At 34.4% G+C, this 21,142-nt stretch overlaps 1 protein-coding gene across 2 annotated transcripts in view; it reads right to left on the reverse strand.

Moving 5' to 3' along the window:
- LOC124356577 (elongation of very long chain fatty acids protein AAEL008004-like) overlaps positions 1 to 15,346 on the reverse strand; it is a 29,638-nt gene extending 14,292 nt beyond the window's left edge. The window contains exons 1-4 of one of the 2 annotated variants that reach the window (XM_046807660.1): positions 15,263 to 15,346; positions 10,200 to 10,268; positions 3,816 to 4,006; positions 473 to 556 (exon numbers count right to left, since the gene is read on the reverse strand). In XM_046807660.1, the coding sequence (XP_046663616.1) occupies positions 473 to 556; positions 3,816 to 4,006; positions 10,200 to 10,260 (336 nt within the window). In that variant the 5' untranslated portion in view covers positions 10,261 to 10,268; positions 15,263 to 15,346. Of the gene's footprint in view, positions 1 to 472; positions 557 to 3,815; positions 4,007 to 10,199; positions 10,269 to 10,568; positions 10,680 to 15,262 lie in introns of those variants that run through there. The other variant, XM_046807659.1, reaches the window with a different exon arrangement.
- Between the last annotated feature and the right edge of the window lie 5,796 nt (positions 15,347 to 21,142).

Consider the following 21,142-nt stretch of genomic DNA (forward strand, 5'->3'; position numbering starts at 1 on the left):
TATTTAAATAATTCAATATTACTGACATGTACTGCTGAAAGATCGTTCTCAACAAAGAAACGGGTCAAGAACTTTTTAAGGAACAAAATGGAGCCTTACTCTGTGTCCACTACGGGAAAATATCAGTTGTCTGACTCCCCAAAATTCTTTCCTACCTACGTTCTTTTTTTCTTCTTTTGCCAGAAGATTCTTTTTACTTTCCCAACCTCAGATCATGTGCCAGATCATCCAACGTGATCTAATGTAAGTGCCGGATCACGTGAACGCTCTTAAAAGCTAACTTCAACTTTTTCTACTTACAAATCGTTTGTACTTACATACTTATATCACGTAATAACATGTAAAAGATAGGGGCAGAGCCCTCTCCATATAATACCTAAGTACCATTCATATTAGCTGTATAAACATATACCTTGATAATGAAAATCAAAATCCCCAAATCATAATAAAAATATAAAGCTTACTAACCCACCTCAAGAGCTACTGGATTGTCAGAGTAGTCAACAGGTTCACAAACAAAGCTGTATCTCTTGGGCAGCCACACTATTATTAAAGCCTGCACAAAAATATAATAATATTCTTAATAATAATAATAATAATAATGTAATAGTCTGATAGTAATAACCATTTCTACTGATATGACCAACATTATTTTGTTTAGTCAATAATCTAGAACACAAATTTTGAATTTACAGAGGTTAAACATTTTGATAACTGATTATTGATAAAACATCAATATTAATATAACTATTTATAACATTAATGATATAAAAATAATATTATATCATAATTTTAAAAAATTTAATTTTAGTTATGTTCCATACATTCTTGGAAAAAACCCAGTCTTTTGAATCAATTTGGTATGTTTTCAAATTTTACATGTTCAGTAATTTTACTGAATAATAAACCACAGCTTGTGATGAAAGATTTCTAAATAGATTTCCTCAGTGACTGAGGTCAGGGATTTGATTGCATTGTGTGGTAATATGTGATAATCTTTTCACTGCAGTCAATTGCATTAAAATTTTAAATGTACTATTATTTATGAAATATTTAACTAAGGAAGGACGGTTTTTTCTATAAAATTAGATTTAGATGACTCTTTAAACTGTAATTTCTTAATAATATTTTGAATTTTTTGTAACCCAACAGTCTTTGTAACTTGATTACATTACAATTTCCTCTTACAACTTCCTCATATTAGAATACAATTCAAGAAGTGACGATGTATAAGGTGAAAATAGGCCATTTTAAATTTAGTCGTTTTGAAATGTTTACTTAGTTATTGCTGGAAGAAGACAACTTATTAGACATTACATACAAGGTGTTCCTTAAAACTTTTTCTTCAATATTAATTCTAAAAGTGTGCTATTTCTTATTTAATTATGGATTTTTCAATCATGTGATGTAATAATTTGATGGATATTCATATTCATCCTATCTAAAAATAGTTGTATTTATGTATACAACCAAAAACTGCTATTTTGAGGCCTTTAAATATGTCCAAGACATACCTCTGGTTGTCATCCCATACATAACAATTACACTTACATTGGGCATTCAGATGATGATTTGTTTTACATTTAAAAATTCTGTCAATTAAGAACCAACTCAGGCTAATTAAAAAAATAACAAGTTAGTAATAGTGATAATAATGTCACTCCTATTTTACTCTTGGAGCCATTCACAATTCAAATATAAATGCTGCCTAAAACACCATGAAAAAATCTATAAAATAATATAGTATTTGTCCTAAGACTTTTTACAAGTCATCAAAAAATGAATGTAAATTCTATATGTAATGTATTAAAAATGAATCTTAAAAATCAAACAGTATAAGTTTCAGAACCATTTCAAAATTTATAAAACTTATTATCACATTATGAAAACTAAATCTATAAAACTAAACAATAAATCTTTCTCTCACTTTTTATTTAAAGAAAAGAATGAAAAAAATCACTAAGTAATAATAACATTTCTTGTCTGTGTTGTTACTGTGAAATTGTTAGCGTATGATGTGATTAAAAATAATATTGAAGAAACTCAATAAACTTTTGAAAAATATGGTATAAACTATTCGTTAAATAATTTTTACATATGTTAAAGACACTGATGTTTTATTCATTTTCAATAAAAAAATAAAATAATAAGAAAAATCTATTTAAGTTAAAGATTTTTTTAAAGAGTGGACCGGACGTGATGATTTTAAAAATCTTTCATATTTACTGACTCTACAAACAAAATTTAAGCTAAAAAGCTCCAATAGTTCACAAGATATAGAAGTTTTGAGATAAGGATTAATTGGGTTAGATTTTGAAAATTTTGTTATTTTCATGCAATTAAAACATCTCTCTTGTTTTCTAGGAATAATAAGAAACAGGAAAGATTTCACCCTTGTGAATAACTTAAGTTGAAAGAGTTAAGTATTTGCTGTATGTGTACCAAATTCTAACAGTATCAATGTCAAAGTTATGCAGTTTTTTAGCTACGAGTTTTGAAAGAAATATTGATATTCTCTCATTTAATATAAAAACATTGTAAATCATAATAATTGGAGGGAATATTTAACTATACACAATTTCACTTTAGTATGTTGGTAGCACCACTTATAATAAATACATAGTGCAATATTTCTGAACTAAAATACTGGTAATGAATTATTTTGTTAAAAAAAAAATACTTGTATTTTATTAAATGTTATAAACTCTTTTATCTAAATGACAGAGAATTTAACATTTTATGAATATACATAAATGTTTGAATTGCTTACTTCAAATTATGTTTATAAATGTTTTGTAAAATTAGTAGTTCTCAAGTTGATGTTGTATTTGATAGAGTCAAGAGTCAAGAAGCTTTATTGTCATTAAATACAAAATTGTATAATAGACATAGTCATAAACATAGTAAGCATGTACTTTAATACTAATATAAGCTAAATTACACTAAAATGTTTTCTTTTAAATTATTACCAAATTTGTGGTCTGAAGAAAAATATTAATCTAGTGGTAGAAATTAAAATTTTATGAAATAAAATACATAATTTATTAAATAAAAATGCACAAAAGAGGAAGATAAAACAACTTAGTACTATCAGTGTGACTAGAAAGCTTCAAGGTTAACACTTAAAATTTAAACAATTAAAATGATCACTTAAACAATACTAATAAATAACAAAACAAAGTTACTGACAGATAATAAAAGAAATTTAAAAACAACAAAGTTTACAGTTAAAATATTAAGGTACTTGTACCACAGGCAAAGAATTCATCAACAGTGTATAAGGGAGTCATCTTAAGCCAATTCTTAAGAACGATTTTAAGTTTATTGATAGTTGTTGTACACACATTATTGATAACATTGAATGTACACATCTGAGCCACAGCAACACTCTTACGAAGGTTACCTATGTACTATTTGATAAGGAGTGGCCACACTAATAAAATGCACAGTACAGAAGCAACTAGTACGCATTCGTAAACCTCTATATTTTATAGTAGTCTCACTTTAAATAAAAGACTAACAAATGACTAAAACATGCTCCTTTTTAACACTAACAGACTTAGTTCCCATCCATTTTTCACAACTGTTTCCTTGAAAATAACCCAGTGAGTGTGGTCATAAATATAAATAATAATTCATACCTATAACAGTCTCTAAATATAGCAATCTGCAAGTATAATGTCTTGTTGAAAATAAAGGTATCAAACGAAAACTTATAACCAAGTTATTTTATAAATACAATATAAAATAAAAGTACTGCAACAAAAAAATATGGTAGTACATAACAACTGAATGGAACTACCATACCAATTTACCTTATAGACGAAAACTCCATTGATGACTATTTGCAGGAAATTGTACAATAGCATGGGATAGTACATGTCTAGAGGTGGTCTATCCTTCATCAGTCTTGGCCCCAGGGTACTGACAAAGTAATGGTAGGCCAAGATCACAACAAGGATAGGGACTGGTGACCCCATCAGAGGGAAGTCATTCACCCTGGAATCTGAGATAGGAGTTTACGATAACTTGTGGTACAGAAATCAATAAAGTATTATTTCTTTGTTTGAAGGTTATTTTTGACGATGGAAGGATTGTGAAGCACACAGGATTTTTTCCGGACATTTCCATCGTTTAGTGAAACAAAAAATCAGTAACACTACGTTTCGAGATCTGCAATCTGATCTCTTCTTCAGGTAAAGAACTAACCTAATACATAATTACAAACTAGGTTAAAATAAACAAATCTTACCAAAGCGTTGTGGCACTTAGTGCATGTTTATAGAGTTAGTGAAGTTGACAAACAACATGTAGGTTGTGATTCCTGACTTAGGCGTGCCACAACGCTTTCGTAAGAATTGTTTATTTTAACCTAGTTTGTAATTATGTATTAGGTTAGTTCTTTACCTGAAGAAGAGATCAGATTGCAGATCTCGAAACGTAGTGTTACTGATTTTTTGTTTCACTGAACGATGGCAAATGTCCGGAAAAATCCTGTTTCCTTCACAAAGTATTATTATTGAACACATAGAAAATATCTTTCGTACACAATATTCTCACAGTATAATTCCATTATCTATACTTAATTACAGTAAATTTAAGTGGATTCTGTTAAAATGAAACGGGATTAAGTACCTATCGCTGTGTTAGTTTCATTCCCTTGGGTGTTTGTACCAGATTTTGGTACCTACTTTGGTTTTATCCAGAGGCCACTTTTTTGAAGAGTTTTTCTTACCGAAGACCTAAAAAAACTGCATTATTAGAAACAAACAGACTGTATTTGACATACTTTGAAAATTAGATATCATTATGACCGTCAGTTCTTGTTTCGTGCTTCCAAAAAAAAGCAATGTAGGCTTGAAGTAGGCCCATCTACTACGTTCTATATCGCTATATAAGTATGTAGACTTTACGTTATCACAATTATTTTTTTCTTAATTCTCTTATGACAAGAAGCTTAGAAAATACACCTAGTCGTATAAGGACCTCTGCGCTGCTTCTACTTCCGGAGTGACAGGATATTCAGGATAGGTAAGGTTGAGGGTAGTGACCGCTTCCTGTCAAGATTCATGAGGAAGAATTAGGACACTAATCTCAATTCATGTCCCCCCGGAAGAAGGGGGGGTCAGTTCTGAACCAGCCTCTTCAGTCAAAGCAGGCAGAGGTGGCACACCCTATGTCTAGGCTGTTAAGAACCTTTGACTTTTAGGGAACGAACCCCACCAACAGTCGTCTCCCGCAGTAGACTAGACCTATCGAATTACCCTTGCACCCTAGAATTTCGTCATTTGCGGTTTGTGATGTGCCGCTCCTGGACATCCCCATTTAGATTATCCTGGTTGCCCAGATTTAGGTGAAATATCGGTTTTTGCTGTATCCACTGTGGGTTCAACTGGAAGGTATAAACCAGCCAGAAGTGAAACCTCCTGGGATAAATATGTTACAAGTAGTACCAAAGTTAAAGATAACATTTACGAGCACATTACGTGATCTGAGCTTAAATTTGGGTACTATCTTGAGATATGTTTTTCTTTTCTCGCCAGAAGGCGAAGCGCCATTAAAGCCCGCACTGATGGCCAGGGGCGTTTTTGAATCGGTACTTTTCCGATCTCAGATCATGTCTCAAATTGTCCAACTTTTCCGACATCCGATCCTTAAGAAAAACATCCATCGAGATAGTACCTGAATTCTTTTTATATTTATAATACGTACGTATGTATTTACCTAATCATGTAGCTTAATAATACATAATAGATAGGGACAGAGTGGCTCCTTTCTCGACGACATCATGTCTTCTTTTTAGAATGCAAAAATCAAGAACCAATCGTCATAATGATATGAAAATTTCACATTGAGCCTATTATTTCTAATAATGTAGTTTTTTAGGTCTCCAGTAAGAAAATCTATTCAAAGAATAGTGGCCTCCGTAAAATACTTACTCAGTACTTAAAGACCTACATTAATTTATGAATAATTCATTATCAATAATTAATAATATAATTAATTATTGATTATATAAACAGGTGACATATCATGTGATGCAGTGCGGTTTTATACACGTAATACATTCAGAGAAGAACTATTCATTAACATTATATTATATTATTGTGTGAAAGAAATATAACAAAACTATATTTGTACTTCATGGTAATTTTTCTTAATTCAGGTAAACCCGTGAAATAAAACAAATAGTTATGTGCGAATGCTAGTGGAATAATCACGTGACCAATGATAAAACTGATAGGAAGGAACTTTTAAAATTAATTACATAAGATCAATGTGCATATCTAAAAGAAATTCTGTTTCTCTGAGCTTATATGTTCCAAACCAGATCAAATTTGCAATGTTATTGGTTTTAATAAATTGAGCACTGAAATGTGTAAAGTTAAATGTTTGATGAAATAGATAACTATTATTTTTTACTCTTTGTATAATGTTTTGTTTTTTACAAATGTATAGCACAAAAAGTAATATGATAAACAGATGTAGGCTGTATGTTTGGATAATATATCTTCTACCTTAAATTAATAGTATAAATAGTAGGTTCAATAGAAATTTGTATTTACTTGCATGAACGAAGTTTGTTTTTGATAAAAACTAATTTTGTATCGCTTTATGAACATTGTATATCTTATTGTTATAGTACTTACGTTTTTATTATTATTTTTAAATAGATTATTTCTAGGCCCAGTGGCATCTTAATGAATTACACCTTCAAACGCTTTTAGAAGAAAACGTCCAAATCCTTTTGCGAACTTTATTTACCTCCCAAGAAATTGAACCCGTGATGTCTCAGTTAGAGCTGCAGTCATGCACTAGGCGACGGTGAAGATGCATTAATATAAGTGATTTAATAATATTTTTACAAAAATCAGGTGTAAGACGGAGGGCATTAACGCTTAAAGGACTATTCTTTTTTATTTAACCGGTATTATAAAAATTCGGATGAACAAACGAAACTACAGCAAGATATTTATTTATAAGTTATTTCTCCTCCACCTACTCAGGCGATAAAACTTGCTTGATTACAAACAGAAACGTAGCGGTTACATATGTAATTATTGCATGTATTTGTTAGCAGTCTAAGTGGGTCACTAAAACAATTTAGATGTAAACAAACAAGTAGAAGCAAAAGTGGCGCGGAATCGTGTTTTACGAACGAGGCGAGGCCAAGGTCGAGAATACTATTATCGCCTCAACACACCTTTATTCCGTGTGGTGAACAACGGTCTTTATCATTAAGGAAAAAAAATTAAAACTTACAAGTTTTATTTAATTTTTATTACACTGTAACTCAAAATAGCAATACTGTTAAATTTACTTATAAAAATAACTTTTTTGCATCTACTTCTACTGAAGTAATAGCAAAGGTTGAGGTTAACGCATTGTAAAAAATTTGAATTGTGCTCCAGCCGATTGTTCCCATAATCCCATGTATTTTGTATGGTAACGGAAATCGCTTTAAGCACCAACTAACGTATAAAATACCACTGTTATTTTTGTTGTATGATCAAAAATCTGTTTAATGCCATCCTAAGTATTCCTGAGGAAGGTGATGATCATTGGGAACCACTGCCATCGGCGTAAATAATTCCACATCATTGCACGTCCAAGTTTAACCCTTTGAGTGCCACAGCGTCGCTAATTTTGACGGTACAAAAAGTGCCAGCGTCGCTAACTTTGACGTTTCGTATTTCGATAATATTTTAAATAGTACAAGATTATGTTGGCCAAATAACAACTGTATTCAATAGGTTCCAAACTATCGATAAATAAGAGTTTTATGTTGTTTCTCTTCTATTTTATCTGTGAAACTTATGTTGTTTGTGTACTTATCAAGAGGCCACTATTTTTGGATGTGTTTCCCTTATCGGGGACAAAATAAATTATTGCATTAGTAAGAACAGACTGTCTTTAACCTATTTTGGAATTTACAAGTGATTGCGACAATAAATGAAAACAAAAATTATGGTTGCCTGTAAAGTCGGTTTTACGGGCGAAGATTTTACGTGACAACGTCTTTTTCTCGGTAGAATATTTATTGATATGAATATTATTAAATTGCACAATAGGAACAAGGAATTGAATGAAAATAAGAATTGCACAAATTTTAACTATAGAAATATATTTTGTTTACTAAAACATTGTACATAATTTGAAATTAATTAAAATTTGTTATTGTAAATGGTAAAGTTGAATAAAACATTTACTAAAATTGGAATTTGAAATTCTTGCTAAACACAGTTAAATTCTAACTCCGCGCGTGGTGATTGGTCGGTTTAGTTCGTTTGTTTGGTCGCACTGTTATGACAGGTTAGAGGTTATAATTTGTTATTTTAAATGTTTGACTAGCAATACGCGCTGTTTCTTCTCAATCGACTGAATTACGATTGATTGCAGAGTGATTTAAACTAATAATTTACTTAACACTATCAACATTTGTCAATAGTAGGCTATGACATAACCTATAAACTCAGTTTCTCAACTTTTGTGTCAATCTAACAATTAATCAATCAATCATAGTTTACGATAATGAAATATCAGTGTACAATTATTTACCTTTATTGTTGTAGTTGTTGTAAATGACGAATCTAAGCACTCCACATTTTCACGAATAAACATAGTTATCTGCTTTATCCCGTGCGGCGGACCCACAGTTATCTGCTTTATCCCGTGCGGCGGACTCACTGGACGGGCATCGTAACGTTACCGGGCGTTACACTTTTTCATGAGTGACTCCGAGCCGCAACCTAATTTAAGACGTTGTCACGTCAAAAATATAAAATAACAACGTTTTATTATTATAAAATGTCAGTTGATTCGTGCGTTTTTGGAGAGATTTTTATAAAGCAAATTTGGTTTGTAACGATATTTATCATATTTTGCATTTAATGAGAAAAAAAACAACAACAAAATTATAAAAAAACTGTTGGGTAGTTATTTTACAACAGCTTTTTCCCAAATGCTTACAAATATGCACACAGAAAACAGCCTGGCACTTTATGCATATGCCTTGCAGGAAATTACCTGTGGCACTCAAAGGGTTAAAGATCAGCAGATCGAAGTCCTGATGTCGCAGAATAACGCCGATTCTCACAAAGCGTACGTGAAGCATCTTGAATGTGTGTGAAAAGCTACTCTGCACAGTCAATGGTTAATAAGTTAAAGTTGATGTTAGGTCTATAGGACTTTCAAAGTGGGGAAACCGGAAACCGTGTAATAGCCGCTTCTTGTGGAGGATCTATGGCAGTGGGTAGTCCTCCTCCGTAGACTAATGGTTATAGTCTCGGCTCTCTAACCGAGAGATCACGGGTTCAAATCCCGGGGAGGTCCAATCAGGCATAGACACGATTGATAGTGTACTTTGTAAATAAATACTTAGACACGATTGATAGTGTACTTTGTAAATAAAAAATACCAGTGTAATAAAATATCAGTGTACATCGAAGCCAGCATAGCTTAAAGCTGAGGCTTAAAAAAGAATAATAATAATAATAAAAAAAAAATGGCAGTGGGTAATAGAAATGTAAATATGAACTTCGATGTTTATTAAAATTTAGTCGCTAGTCACTGAAAGCTCGGTTTAAATGCATCACCCACACGGTTTGTAATAATCAGTTAACATGTAACATCTAAAGAACTGCATTTTTTCTATTTCCGAATTTTAAGTTATATATATATTTATACACGTTTTATTATACATCCAAAATTTAAAGCCAGTTCAGTGTAGGGTCGTTTCATGAAGAGCGTTTTTATTATAGAGTTAAATCGTTTCAAGTTGAAAGTTGAATCGTGTCGACAGTTGTTTAATAATTCTTGTAGTAAACATCCAGAATTTGTTTGATTTTGTCGAATTATGGAATAATACCTAGTGTATGACACGTTGTAAAGGTTTTGCTTTCGAAAATATGAAGGATTAGTTAGTGGTCTTTTTAATATGCATATTTAATATGATGTAGGCTACATATTGAAAGATTAATGCACCATTTGGTTGAATTATTTTGATATTATAGCCTAATTATTTACGTTTTGTGCCCTATTATCCAAATAAACATTGCAAATCACCTTACATGCAATTTTCGGTTTAAAAAACTAGTCTGTAATCTTAATACGAGCATGATCTTGGTCATACAAGCCGCGTGTATTTGCCATACATACACTATTACCTTAACAATTTAACAATACTCATTTCAATTTACCAGCATACTCATCCAGTAAGAATCGGTATCCTGAAACGAAGCTCCTCACAATTGCAGCCATAATGTGTTCTGGAAGAAAAATACAAGTAAAAGTTATTTACTTTAGCCATTTCGGTTGCAAAATTGTAAATAACACTATAACTAAATTTTTGATTTAACTCTCGGTAATATACTTTTATCAGCTTATCATTAGCGAAAATTCGTCTGTTTATCCACACGATATCTCGAAAACGAACTTATCTATAAACTTAGAAATTTTGAATAAACCTTTATTTATAAATTGTAACGAATGGACAACATATGGGGTGGAGATGCCTCGGGTCGTAGAAATATATACTGGAAATTGCTAAGTACAAGCAAGAAACTTACACGGATCACTGGACGTGAGTAAAAATAGAACTTTGCCACCTCGCTGCAAAACTAGAACAACAATGAACTGAAATGTTATCGTGTGAGGGGAGGGGCGGAGGGGGAAGTGGGACTAGTAATTCCATTGTTCTGTAGAATATTGCCTACGAATCTTAACCACTAGATTTAAATTCCCTTGAATGAAGACGTCAACTGACAAACTACGAAGTCGGTAATTTTAGACGTCAGAGCTCAACAGTTTGTAGTCCTGTCGTCTTCGAAGTGACAAGGAAAGTGAATATTTTTAAACTCGAACTCGGCTAAAACCAAATCGTTACGTGATTGGCCATTTACCGAGACAACATACAATCACAACGCGGTCTCGTCAGAAGGATATCGTCACAACTTATCCATTCAAATCGGGCAAATAAAGGGTTGTCACAAGTACTTTACATTGCTATTTAATTTATATTGTACGCGTAAAATGACTAATTTATGATATGAAAAATATCAATTTTACTTACAAACTAGGTCATTCCCGATATGCAAATTGTCGGATGCAACGTTTTCATTAGCGAACAGATTACTACGTGTACTAATTAGGTTATAATTCCGCCAAGAATTTAGGTCCAAGAACATCGGGAAAGTAATAATATTAATGATCAGTAACGAGTGAGAGGATTGCATATATATATATATATATATATATATATATATATATATATATATATATATATAAATAATTTCAATAAATGTGTAATGGTAGCACATTCACACACACACACACACATATATATATATAATTTCAATAAATGTGTAATGGTAGCACATTCACCCGGCAAGTGAGAGATCCGGGTTCGACTCCCGGCGGAGCAAGTACTTTTTGTGATTCAATGTTTATTGAAATTAAATAAGGCTATTGCCATTTATACAATTTAATATATATACCCACGATGGGGGAAGAAAATAAATAAATACATTTATGCTACGGGGCGTAGCAAAATAAATAGATTTTTAAACAAGCTGAGACTAATAAAAAGAGCTTTTATCATGCGTCGTCTTAACTCATGTAGATTCTTACAGAAAAACGAAAATCATTGAGGTGGAAAATCAATTTTTAAAATAAGTTACATGATTTGATTTGAGCGCACTTTTAAGTTGTAGTACTCTCTCAAATTCACCTGAACTATTATCTTTAGGCTAATATGAAACCTAACTTAATGACCAACATGTTAATGTATCATGTGGCAAGTTATTTCGAGAACGCTTTCTCTATAAGCTTATAAATTTTGCATGAAGCCTAATTTCCATACAGACAAGAATTGGTTCTATGATGATACATATCCAATCATAGAGATTGGCAGAACGCCATTAAAGCCTATCCCTCAGTTGATTGACACAATTCTCTTTAGTGTATGTAAAAATGTCTTTTCTGTATGACGACTATTTGACCACAAGACATCTCGAGAGTGAAATGAGCTATAGCTTTGAAATGCTACATCCAGTCTTAGTGAAGCCTATTGCGCATCACATGGTGTGCAGATTTATCGTGAGGTTGTTTTATATCTTACATAAATTATACATGTTTTATACCTAATATAAAAAAATACTTTTTTAATACGGTTTCGAAATACTTTTTTAACGTTAGGGTTTTCTTTTTTCACCATTCTGCGTCTCCTTTATTTCAGCATCCCCTAAAATTTGGTGCCCTGGGCATATACCCATTTAAAGCCTGGAGCCTGTGTATAAATAAAACCTTTTCCACCTTTCAGAAACTAGTGTCTCTAAGAACATCCTACCTTTTTGGTATATTATATAGGTTTTGGCTTTATGAACCTTCATCTTCTGAAAGTAGTACTTAAAGTATGTTTCTTTTTGGCACAATGTGTCATTAAAATTGGTAGAGTGGCAGGCTGTGAAAATTTTGGATCCTGCAAAAAAAATAAATTGTAAACGTTTAATTCAGGGAGAGAATTGTGGGATTCTTAAATCTCTGATGCATGGATAAATAGGACAGTATCTTACAGGTCCCACTGGTTTGAGAATGTTTCCTTTCTCAGAAGCTCCATCTTATGGAATCATCTTTCTTCCAAGATACTCTAGTGTCTGGGTTGTAAGAAAGCATCTTTGATAAACCAAGCTTCCAGCAAGTTCAAGTTCGGGGGATTACCTGATCTGAAGGAACCCTAGGCCTATAAAGACTTTCCTCTGAAACTCTCAAGACTGTAAGACTAAAAAAAAAAAAAAAAAAAAAAAAAAAAAAAAAAAAAAAAAAAAAAAAAAAAAAAAAAAAAACTCCTTGCTATTAGAAGGCCATTTGGTTTCTTGGATATTGCATTATCTAGTACCTACACAGCTCTTATTTATACCTCAATCCATTATACACAGGGCCTATTCTGTAAGAAATTGCTTAAACTCCTAGGCATGTATCCGCATTATAATCTATTGAGTTAAAATACAAAGTTGGGCAAAAGTATGGGGCTTCATACTACTACTTTAATCTTGTCTAAAGAAATGAAAGGACTCTTTAACTCAGTAGGTTGACACAACTACTCATGTCTAACGGGGATTTAAGATTTCTTTTCCGTATGATTGTCTGCCAGTATATCTGTCCGCAGGATACATCTAGAACAAAATATTTTTTGAATTTTGCATGCAACCTCAGAGATGCTAAAAACATGTAACGCGGTACTGATAATTTTTATTAATTTTGAGGTAAACTTTAGCAATGCGTAGTTAGAATGTCATTAAGTATCCTAATCCTAATGCTAATTAATGTTATAAATTCGAAAGTTTCTTTGTTTGTTTGTTTTGCTTTCACGCGTAAACTATTTAACCGATTGTACTGAAAGTTTACATGGACATTCTAACGGTCACTGGCTTATTTTCATTTCGAAAATCCCTCCGGACTTCGGCCCACTGGTCTATAAAGTAGCAAAAAAATCCAATCTTGGTCTCCAAAGTTGTGAAATATTAATTGAAAGAGCCTGTCAAATGTAATCAACTGTTCTGTGTAAACATTGTTTTATGACAGCACAACCTATGTTTAATTAATTGAACCATTTTTTTCAATATCTTCTTATATATATATAAATGCGAATGTTTTTTTGTATGTTCCGTTATAACTCTGGAACCAATGCACGAAACATCGTGAAATTTTGTACAGTGATTCTACACGTTCCTGGAAGTAACATAGGCATACTTTTAGAGAGGTATTTGGTCCAATTTTAATAGTTTACTTCATTAATTTTTTTAATTATAAATTTTTGTTGATATTGGTGTGTTTTATATTGGATCCGACAGACTGCGCTACGACACGTAATACAAAGCGAACTGATACTTAACAGCTGATAATACTTTCAGCTGAAGTTCATCAAAGGGGCAGAAACATTTGTTTACAATTAAAATTTAAAACATTTTTATTGTAATGTGCTTGATTAGTAGTGTTTTTAAATTCAGATTGCATCAATGGTCAATAAACTATTTAATTCAAAGAAAATACTATTCAACGCTATTATGAAAACAACCTCATTATACAAATCCGTGAATGTTTGCACATAAGGTAATCGAATTTGGTTACATCGAAGGTAAATGAAAAGAGCCGAAAGAAGACACTTTATGATCGAAACTTGGTTTCTTTGATACATTTTCTTGAAGGCACACTCCTAAAATAATACCTACTGGAAATATCTTAGACAGAAAATTAATTTTAACAGACCGAATGTGATTCTTTATAACCTAATTAGTTTACCGAGATTCATCCGTATACAGTAACTGTTCTGAATAACTTATCAACACCTAGCAAAAACCACGAAAGATAGAGGCAGGAATATGATACATACCTTCATAATGCGCCCAAGAGGCTCACGAAGGAACGACTGTCAATTATCTCAGCAATGTTTAGAATGTGATAGAAAAAGAATAAGTGAATATAGTGTACTGTTTTCAACGGGAAATTGCGTGCGAAGCCGCGGGAAACTGCTAGTGTTTACATAAATATGAATTCTCTAAAGAGTCAACTATTACATTTCACGCCATTTTTAGATTTTCATCCAATAGGTGAGTGCTCATCTACCTCAGAATATGTCTTAAGACATTAGGTGGTGAGAATTCGATTCTGAAGATTCCCTTAGAAGCAGTCGGCAACAACTATGTTAGATGAAAGTTCGCTGGACTGATTTTGAATTAATGTACCAATTCCAGCAATAAATGTTCTAAAATATTAAAAATATTTTTCACTTTATAAAGGAAACAAACATGTAAATATTGTCACTGTTAATGTAACTTTAACCGTACATTTGTTGCAAATATTACAAAATACCTTAGATATAAAAGGTTAAGTTATAATCTAACTTTTACTATAAATATAAAGACCCACATTATAAAATCCATCTTAGTTGTCTTTTGGCAGGAGCAGGCTTCTCTAATCAGTAATATAATATTTCATTTATAGGGTAACAAGGCAAAAATAACTATGAAACAAAATATGAGTAAATTACAATGGCCATAAATATACACTTTCTGACAGATTTTTGATCGTGGCAACAAAGCAAACTCAATATTAGCGTCGGAGATAGAATTCACTGGAACCTGCAGTGGTCATACACGTGCAACGCCCACGAAATTACGTGCGAAGGCGCAGGTAACTGTTAGTATTATTTTACTTCCATAAACACGTTTACTGGAAAATAATAACAGAAAAATAAGATTTTTACCTGCAGAAACAGAAAGACTAACCGATCAAGTACCTCCACGCCGGCACCCAACACCCTCAAGTAGCTTCCAGCGGTAAATGACCCGAGGAACTGCAGGACAATGGGCGTTCCATAATCATGAAGGCGGAACTGTGCCAGAATAAATTAATTAGGCGGAGTCTTGTGACCGATAGTGTATATCAGGATATCTGAAGATAACTTTAATCGAGGTACTGCAGAAAAGAAAAGGCGGGAAATTGGATACTTTCCACTAGTTTGTTCAATCGTACTTAAATATAATAAATTATTATTGGCTAACACAAAATGTCCTAATCCCATACTCCACTCCTAAATTTCGTTACGTAATGAATTTAATGATTAAATAACGATAATTAGTGTGGTCTGGCAAGAGTGAGACATTACGGACTGACAAGATCATGCAGTACTGTATTGTTATTACAGTTACTGTTATTGTTGTATTACAGTATTACGTCAATGTTATAATCGCCAATGGCACAGTGTGGCGGGTACAACACTTATCGCAAGATAACCAGATCAAGCAACGTCGAGCGTGGCTGCTGCTTGGATGGGTGACCGCCAGTAGCGTAGCCAGAAATTTCGTTCGGGGGGGGGGGGGGGGGTCCGAAACCGGGAGATCCGGGGGACGTTTTGTGTGTTATTTTCCAATGAGTTCACTGGTAAAAGGTAAATACCAAAAATATGGGCTTTAGTAACTATGCCTTATAGAAAGTGGAAAGATGTAATAGGCAAATTCAACTCTCACAGCAACTCTAGTACCACAAATTTTCTTGTATAGCTACAGAAACTTTACGAAGTTTCGATTCTGGCCGAGTATAAGGCACCAAAGTGATGTTGGATTCTCTGGATAAGAAAGAAAAAGAACAAAACAGAGCTTCTCTCAAGCTTATAATTGACACAACTATATTCTGTGGAAAAAAATGAAATACCCCTTCGGGGACATTGGGCCAATGACGGTCGAAAACCCTTTAGAAAAGGAGGGCAATTTTCGAGCGTTGCTCGGGTGCAGATCAAACTAACGGTCGGAAAATGCACCGGAAAAACTCTACTGATTAGAAGTTCGGCTACTTTGGATTTCACTGATTAAAGGTATTTATGAATGAGTTATAATGACGATTTTTTTTGTATCATTACACTGTAGACGAGTATATAATTATCGGAAAAAAATCCAAAAAATCATTTCGGTCGGAAATAAAATACACCTGAAAAACTCTAATGATTAGAACTTCAACTACTTCAGACTTCAGTTATTGAGGTAAACGTGGTATTTTTGATTGAGTTAGGACGACGATTTTTTTTGTTATCATTAAAAACTGTACTCGACTACCTATATAATTATCGACAAAAAAATCACTTCCGGTCGGTAAATACCGAAGAAAAGCTTTGAACAGATTCAAGTTTTGACGATTTTGGATTTCACTGGTTGAGTGGTTGAGGTAAAAGTGGTATTTATAATTTTGTTAGGACATTGATTTTAGGTATTAATTCAACGCCGACTAATAAATATATAATTATCGAGAAAAAAAACCAAAAATAATCACTTCCGATCGGAATATACTAAGGAAAATGAAATAATACCTCAGTCAGTGAAATCCGAAGTAGTCGGAACTTTCTTATCAGTAGAGCTTTTAAAGTGTATTTCCGACCGATAGTGATTTTTTTATATTTTTTCGATAATTATATACACGTCTACAGTTTAATGACACTAAAATCAACGTCTTGACTTAATTCTTACGTCCCCAAGACGAATTTGAACGAAGTGGTCGCTAATTTAAATTGTCCAAGTCCAAGTCGGGGTCGCTAGGATAGCCTCTGGCGCTCCTCCTGGTCTGTGGGCAGTATCTGAGCAGTTGAGCTCAATGATTTGCCTGTCAACTGGAACAATTTGCTCCTGCAGCAGTCTAGCAGCTGTCGGTGTGCCACTGAGGGCCACTGCTTCATTGAAGAGTCCGGGGTGAGGGCGGTCAAGCTGCGCAGCTATTTCAAGACGGCTTGTAGGCTGCGCTGGGCGAGGGCGGCTGCTTCTGCTGCTGCATCAGCTGCTGGCCTCCGTTTGTTGCGGCGGAGTGGCTGGTGTATTTGCCGGCGGGCGAGGAAGTCGGTTGGCTGGGTTCTGGGGTTTCCTCCGGCGCTTCTTCTTCTGCGGCATGTCGTCCTCAGCTTCACTCTCCGATACGGAGTTCGCTGGTGACTCGTCCCGCGCTGGTCGCTTGGGCGGCTGGGCCGTTGATCGCCACGCCGCTGGTTTGGTTGGCCGGGACTTGCGGCCTAACTGGACAGCTGCCGCTCTGGCCTCCTTGTAGGCCGGACACCCACGATAGTTAGGCGTTGTGATCGCCGCCACAAATGCAGCAGTGACCCCTTCTCCGTCGAGACTTTGGGGCAGTTTCATCTTCAGATGATTTTCCCCGCAGCGGACGCATTTTCTCGGCCTCCCGCAGTTGCCGGAGCCGTGGGCCAAGACCTTGGCACCTGTAGCACTGCGGCGGGCCGACCGGCTTCTTGTAGACAGTGACTGAGACTCTGACATGGAGCAGGCTTTTCACGTTGTAGATTTGGCAAGCCCTCTTGGTGTCAGGGTTCTCTCGCTCACTGTCCCTGGTCAGCGTGATCAGCCAGCTTCTGGTAGGTCTCCTGGCAGTCCGATGTCGTGCAACCTCGTCGACGGCGAAGCCCTCGTCAGTTAAGACATCGAAGAGAGCTCCACATCATCGGTGTCGGGCAGTCCGCTGATCACAACCTTAAGCGATCTTTCACACCCAAGGTTGTGAGTGTAGAAGGGCAGCTTATTGAAACATAGGTACCGCTGAAACCGCCCTGAAGTCCTCCACGGTGGTCACTTTCAAGCGATAGTGAGCACCGCGGAATGTTGTCGTCAGCCGTCCCGCGCCAACTCCTGCAACTTCTTGGCGTGGGTAGGCCAGTCCGGAACACTGTCCAGGAACAGCAAGGGTTCCTGGGCGTAGAAACCGAAGCCGTAGGTTGGTCAGATGTCACAGTAGCAGTGGTGACGTTGTGGCCTTTAAAAAGGCCCTTTGCAGGAGCAGCGACCTTCTTAGGCGCCGAGCCGGCAGGTGGAGAGCTAGGCCTCTTAGCTGGCTGCGCTTCCAAAGGCACGCTGTCCCATCTTCTTGAAGATGTCACTCATGTTGTTTCAGGAGTTTTGATACAACGAGCGCTGGAGGTCGAATGTTTGCCGTGTTACAATTTAGGTTGCTTTGCGACGTCACGTGACCGCGCTCTATAGCAATACCGTGATTACACTACACTATCCGAAAGGCCGAGCCCATAAGTATCGTTTGATACTTTATGAATTTAAACGAAAGGACAATTATATTTTTAACAACGGTCACTTTAATCAATTAAATCAATCAATTTAATTTTTGTAAACAAGAGTAAATGATAACTCTCCTTTTTTTTCTCCTGCTCCATGCTTTATTTTTTAATATGTCTTAAAATTTCGGGGGGGGGGGGTCCGGACCCCCTGGACCCCCCCCCTTCGCTACGCCACTGGTGACCGCTGAGCGATCCTGTCCTTGCAAGCAGCTCGCCTGCCCGGCCGTTGGTGGTGGTTCGGAAGTCACCTTTAAGCCGTTGGTTCCCAGGTTAAGTGTTAGAGAAGGCTTCTTAGCCCTAACTTCGCATGGTAAAATAAGACATCTTTACTTTACTTTACAATACTTGAAGTAATGTTATACAAGCAATGCTATAGTTTGGGTTGTTTAAAGTCTGGTTTGCTCTTAGGGCTGAATGAACGTAACTAACCCCCTCAGGATGTATGGCCTATTTGGGTACATCATCTTTAACATTTACCTAAAAGAATATATTTTGATCCACATATCACATATTTTGAACACCCAGATGGGCCCAATCATAAGTTCGCGTTATAAGTTCGTAACACTGTTTTTCATTATTACTGGGCTTTTTTATTTCAGTCAGCTGTAACACAACTGATTGTGTGAATACAAGCCTGGGAGTTTTCCCCAATGCTTTATACTTTATCTTGTTGAGTTATTAGAATGTTTTGCGGGAGAAGTGGGCTAATTATGAAAAGAATTACATTCAATTAATAATCCGTGCTTATTTAAGATCAACCATAGTTGTAACGCACCCATGTGGGCTTTTAGATCACACGAGGAAATTTGTACAATTGTGTTTATAAATGAGTTTGTGAGTATTCGAAAAACTTAAAAGTTAAAGTGTTTTCTATTTAGAGTTAGCATGCTTTAAACCAAAATAAGCGCAATTTTTAAGTTGTACAGAAATATAACTCGGTTTTAAGTAGCTGCTATCGATTTAAATTTGCTAACTGGCAGTTTTCAATAGAACGATTTTGCTTTTACTACTTTTTTACTGGTATGCTATAATAATTACTTTTATTAATAAAGCAAGTGCATTAATTGGATATTAATGTGACCAAATATCAAATGTAGAACTTAATTAATTATAAACAAATATAAATACAACATCTGCGCTTTGTGGCAAGTTGGGTAAACTTTATTTTCTACTATAGCATTAAAAATATAATAAAATAATTGATTTTATTGCTTTTTCTGTGTCTGTTTTTGACAAAATATTTGAAAAATAAGTAGTCCCTGAAGAGTTTAATGCAAAACTTTCACTTTAATGACAAAAACATGTGCAGTATTATTATATTATTGCTAGATGACTTTTTTACCTGTCTTAGACAGTTTGAGGGAACAGGCGACCCCGGATACCCCTAAATGGATGCTAATTATACAATATATTAAAATAGAGTATGTTATTTATAGAAGAAAAAACCCAATATGTATTTAATACAGGCTATCCACTAACATGATGTCATTGAATAAAAGAAGGGAACTTGATGTTAATTTAACGAGATACAGATACTACTTGATATTGGGATAATTCCTCGGCGGTAGTTTATTGGTTTATCATTTGCATTAGTTTACATGTTTTTATTATGTTATGAATCTCTTTTGTAAGAGTGTACAAAATTCAATATTTGTTGAACATAAATGGTAATGCAACAATAATATCACAATAAAGGGGTGATTCTGCTTTACCCACACAGTGTAAACCTGTGCTGCCACCTCGCGTAGCCACTTTACACTTCCGTAACACAACATTAAGAGAAGCATATTGTGTTACGTGCCAGTTATTGGGATTTAACAACTTCTTACTTATAATGCTGTTAAGGTTGTCCTGTACTATATCATACAAAGGGGTAAGTTTTCTGTAGAAGAAGAACTAATCATCAATGTAATCAAAGGTGAACAAAAACAGTGGTGCAAGTGACAAGAAACATTTAGGTACGCAATTTCTATTAAAAAATATTGAAAGGAGATGTAAATTTGCTGCTTACACTGCAATTTCCCTTTGGATGATGGACTACATTTAGACTGACACTGCTAAGCTTCACCTTACAAAAATTTTGGATGTCTGGCCTGAAATATTCCAAGAATGTTACAACATTTAAACGTATGGATATGATAGTGAGGATAAAATAATAATAAAAAAAAAAACAGGTCTTTTGATATCTTTCGGTATACTCCGTATACATACCTCTACCCTCTTTGGGACACGGACACGGACTTTAACTTAAAATATCTGAAAAACATTATAACCTCTAAAAATTACAACAGGGACAAGCTGTATGTAAATATGATGTAACGCCTAATTATGTTCAAATTAGAATACAAACAAACCCTGTGCAGGCCAAAGAACTAAAAACATTGCTAAGAAAATATAGATAAGAAACGAAAAAAAATTTTATATCTAAAAAATAATATATTAAATTCACTAATAATGATAAAATATATGGAATTACCCAATTTTGTACATTTCGTCCAGCTTAATTTTGGGATTCGAGTTATTGAT

This window comes from Homalodisca vitripennis, chromosome 3 (genome assembly GCF_021130785.1).
Source record: "Homalodisca vitripennis isolate AUS2020 chromosome 3, UT_GWSS_2.1, whole genome shotgun sequence".
Classification (NCBI taxonomy): domain Eukaryota; kingdom Metazoa; phylum Arthropoda; class Insecta; order Hemiptera; family Cicadellidae; genus Homalodisca; species Homalodisca vitripennis.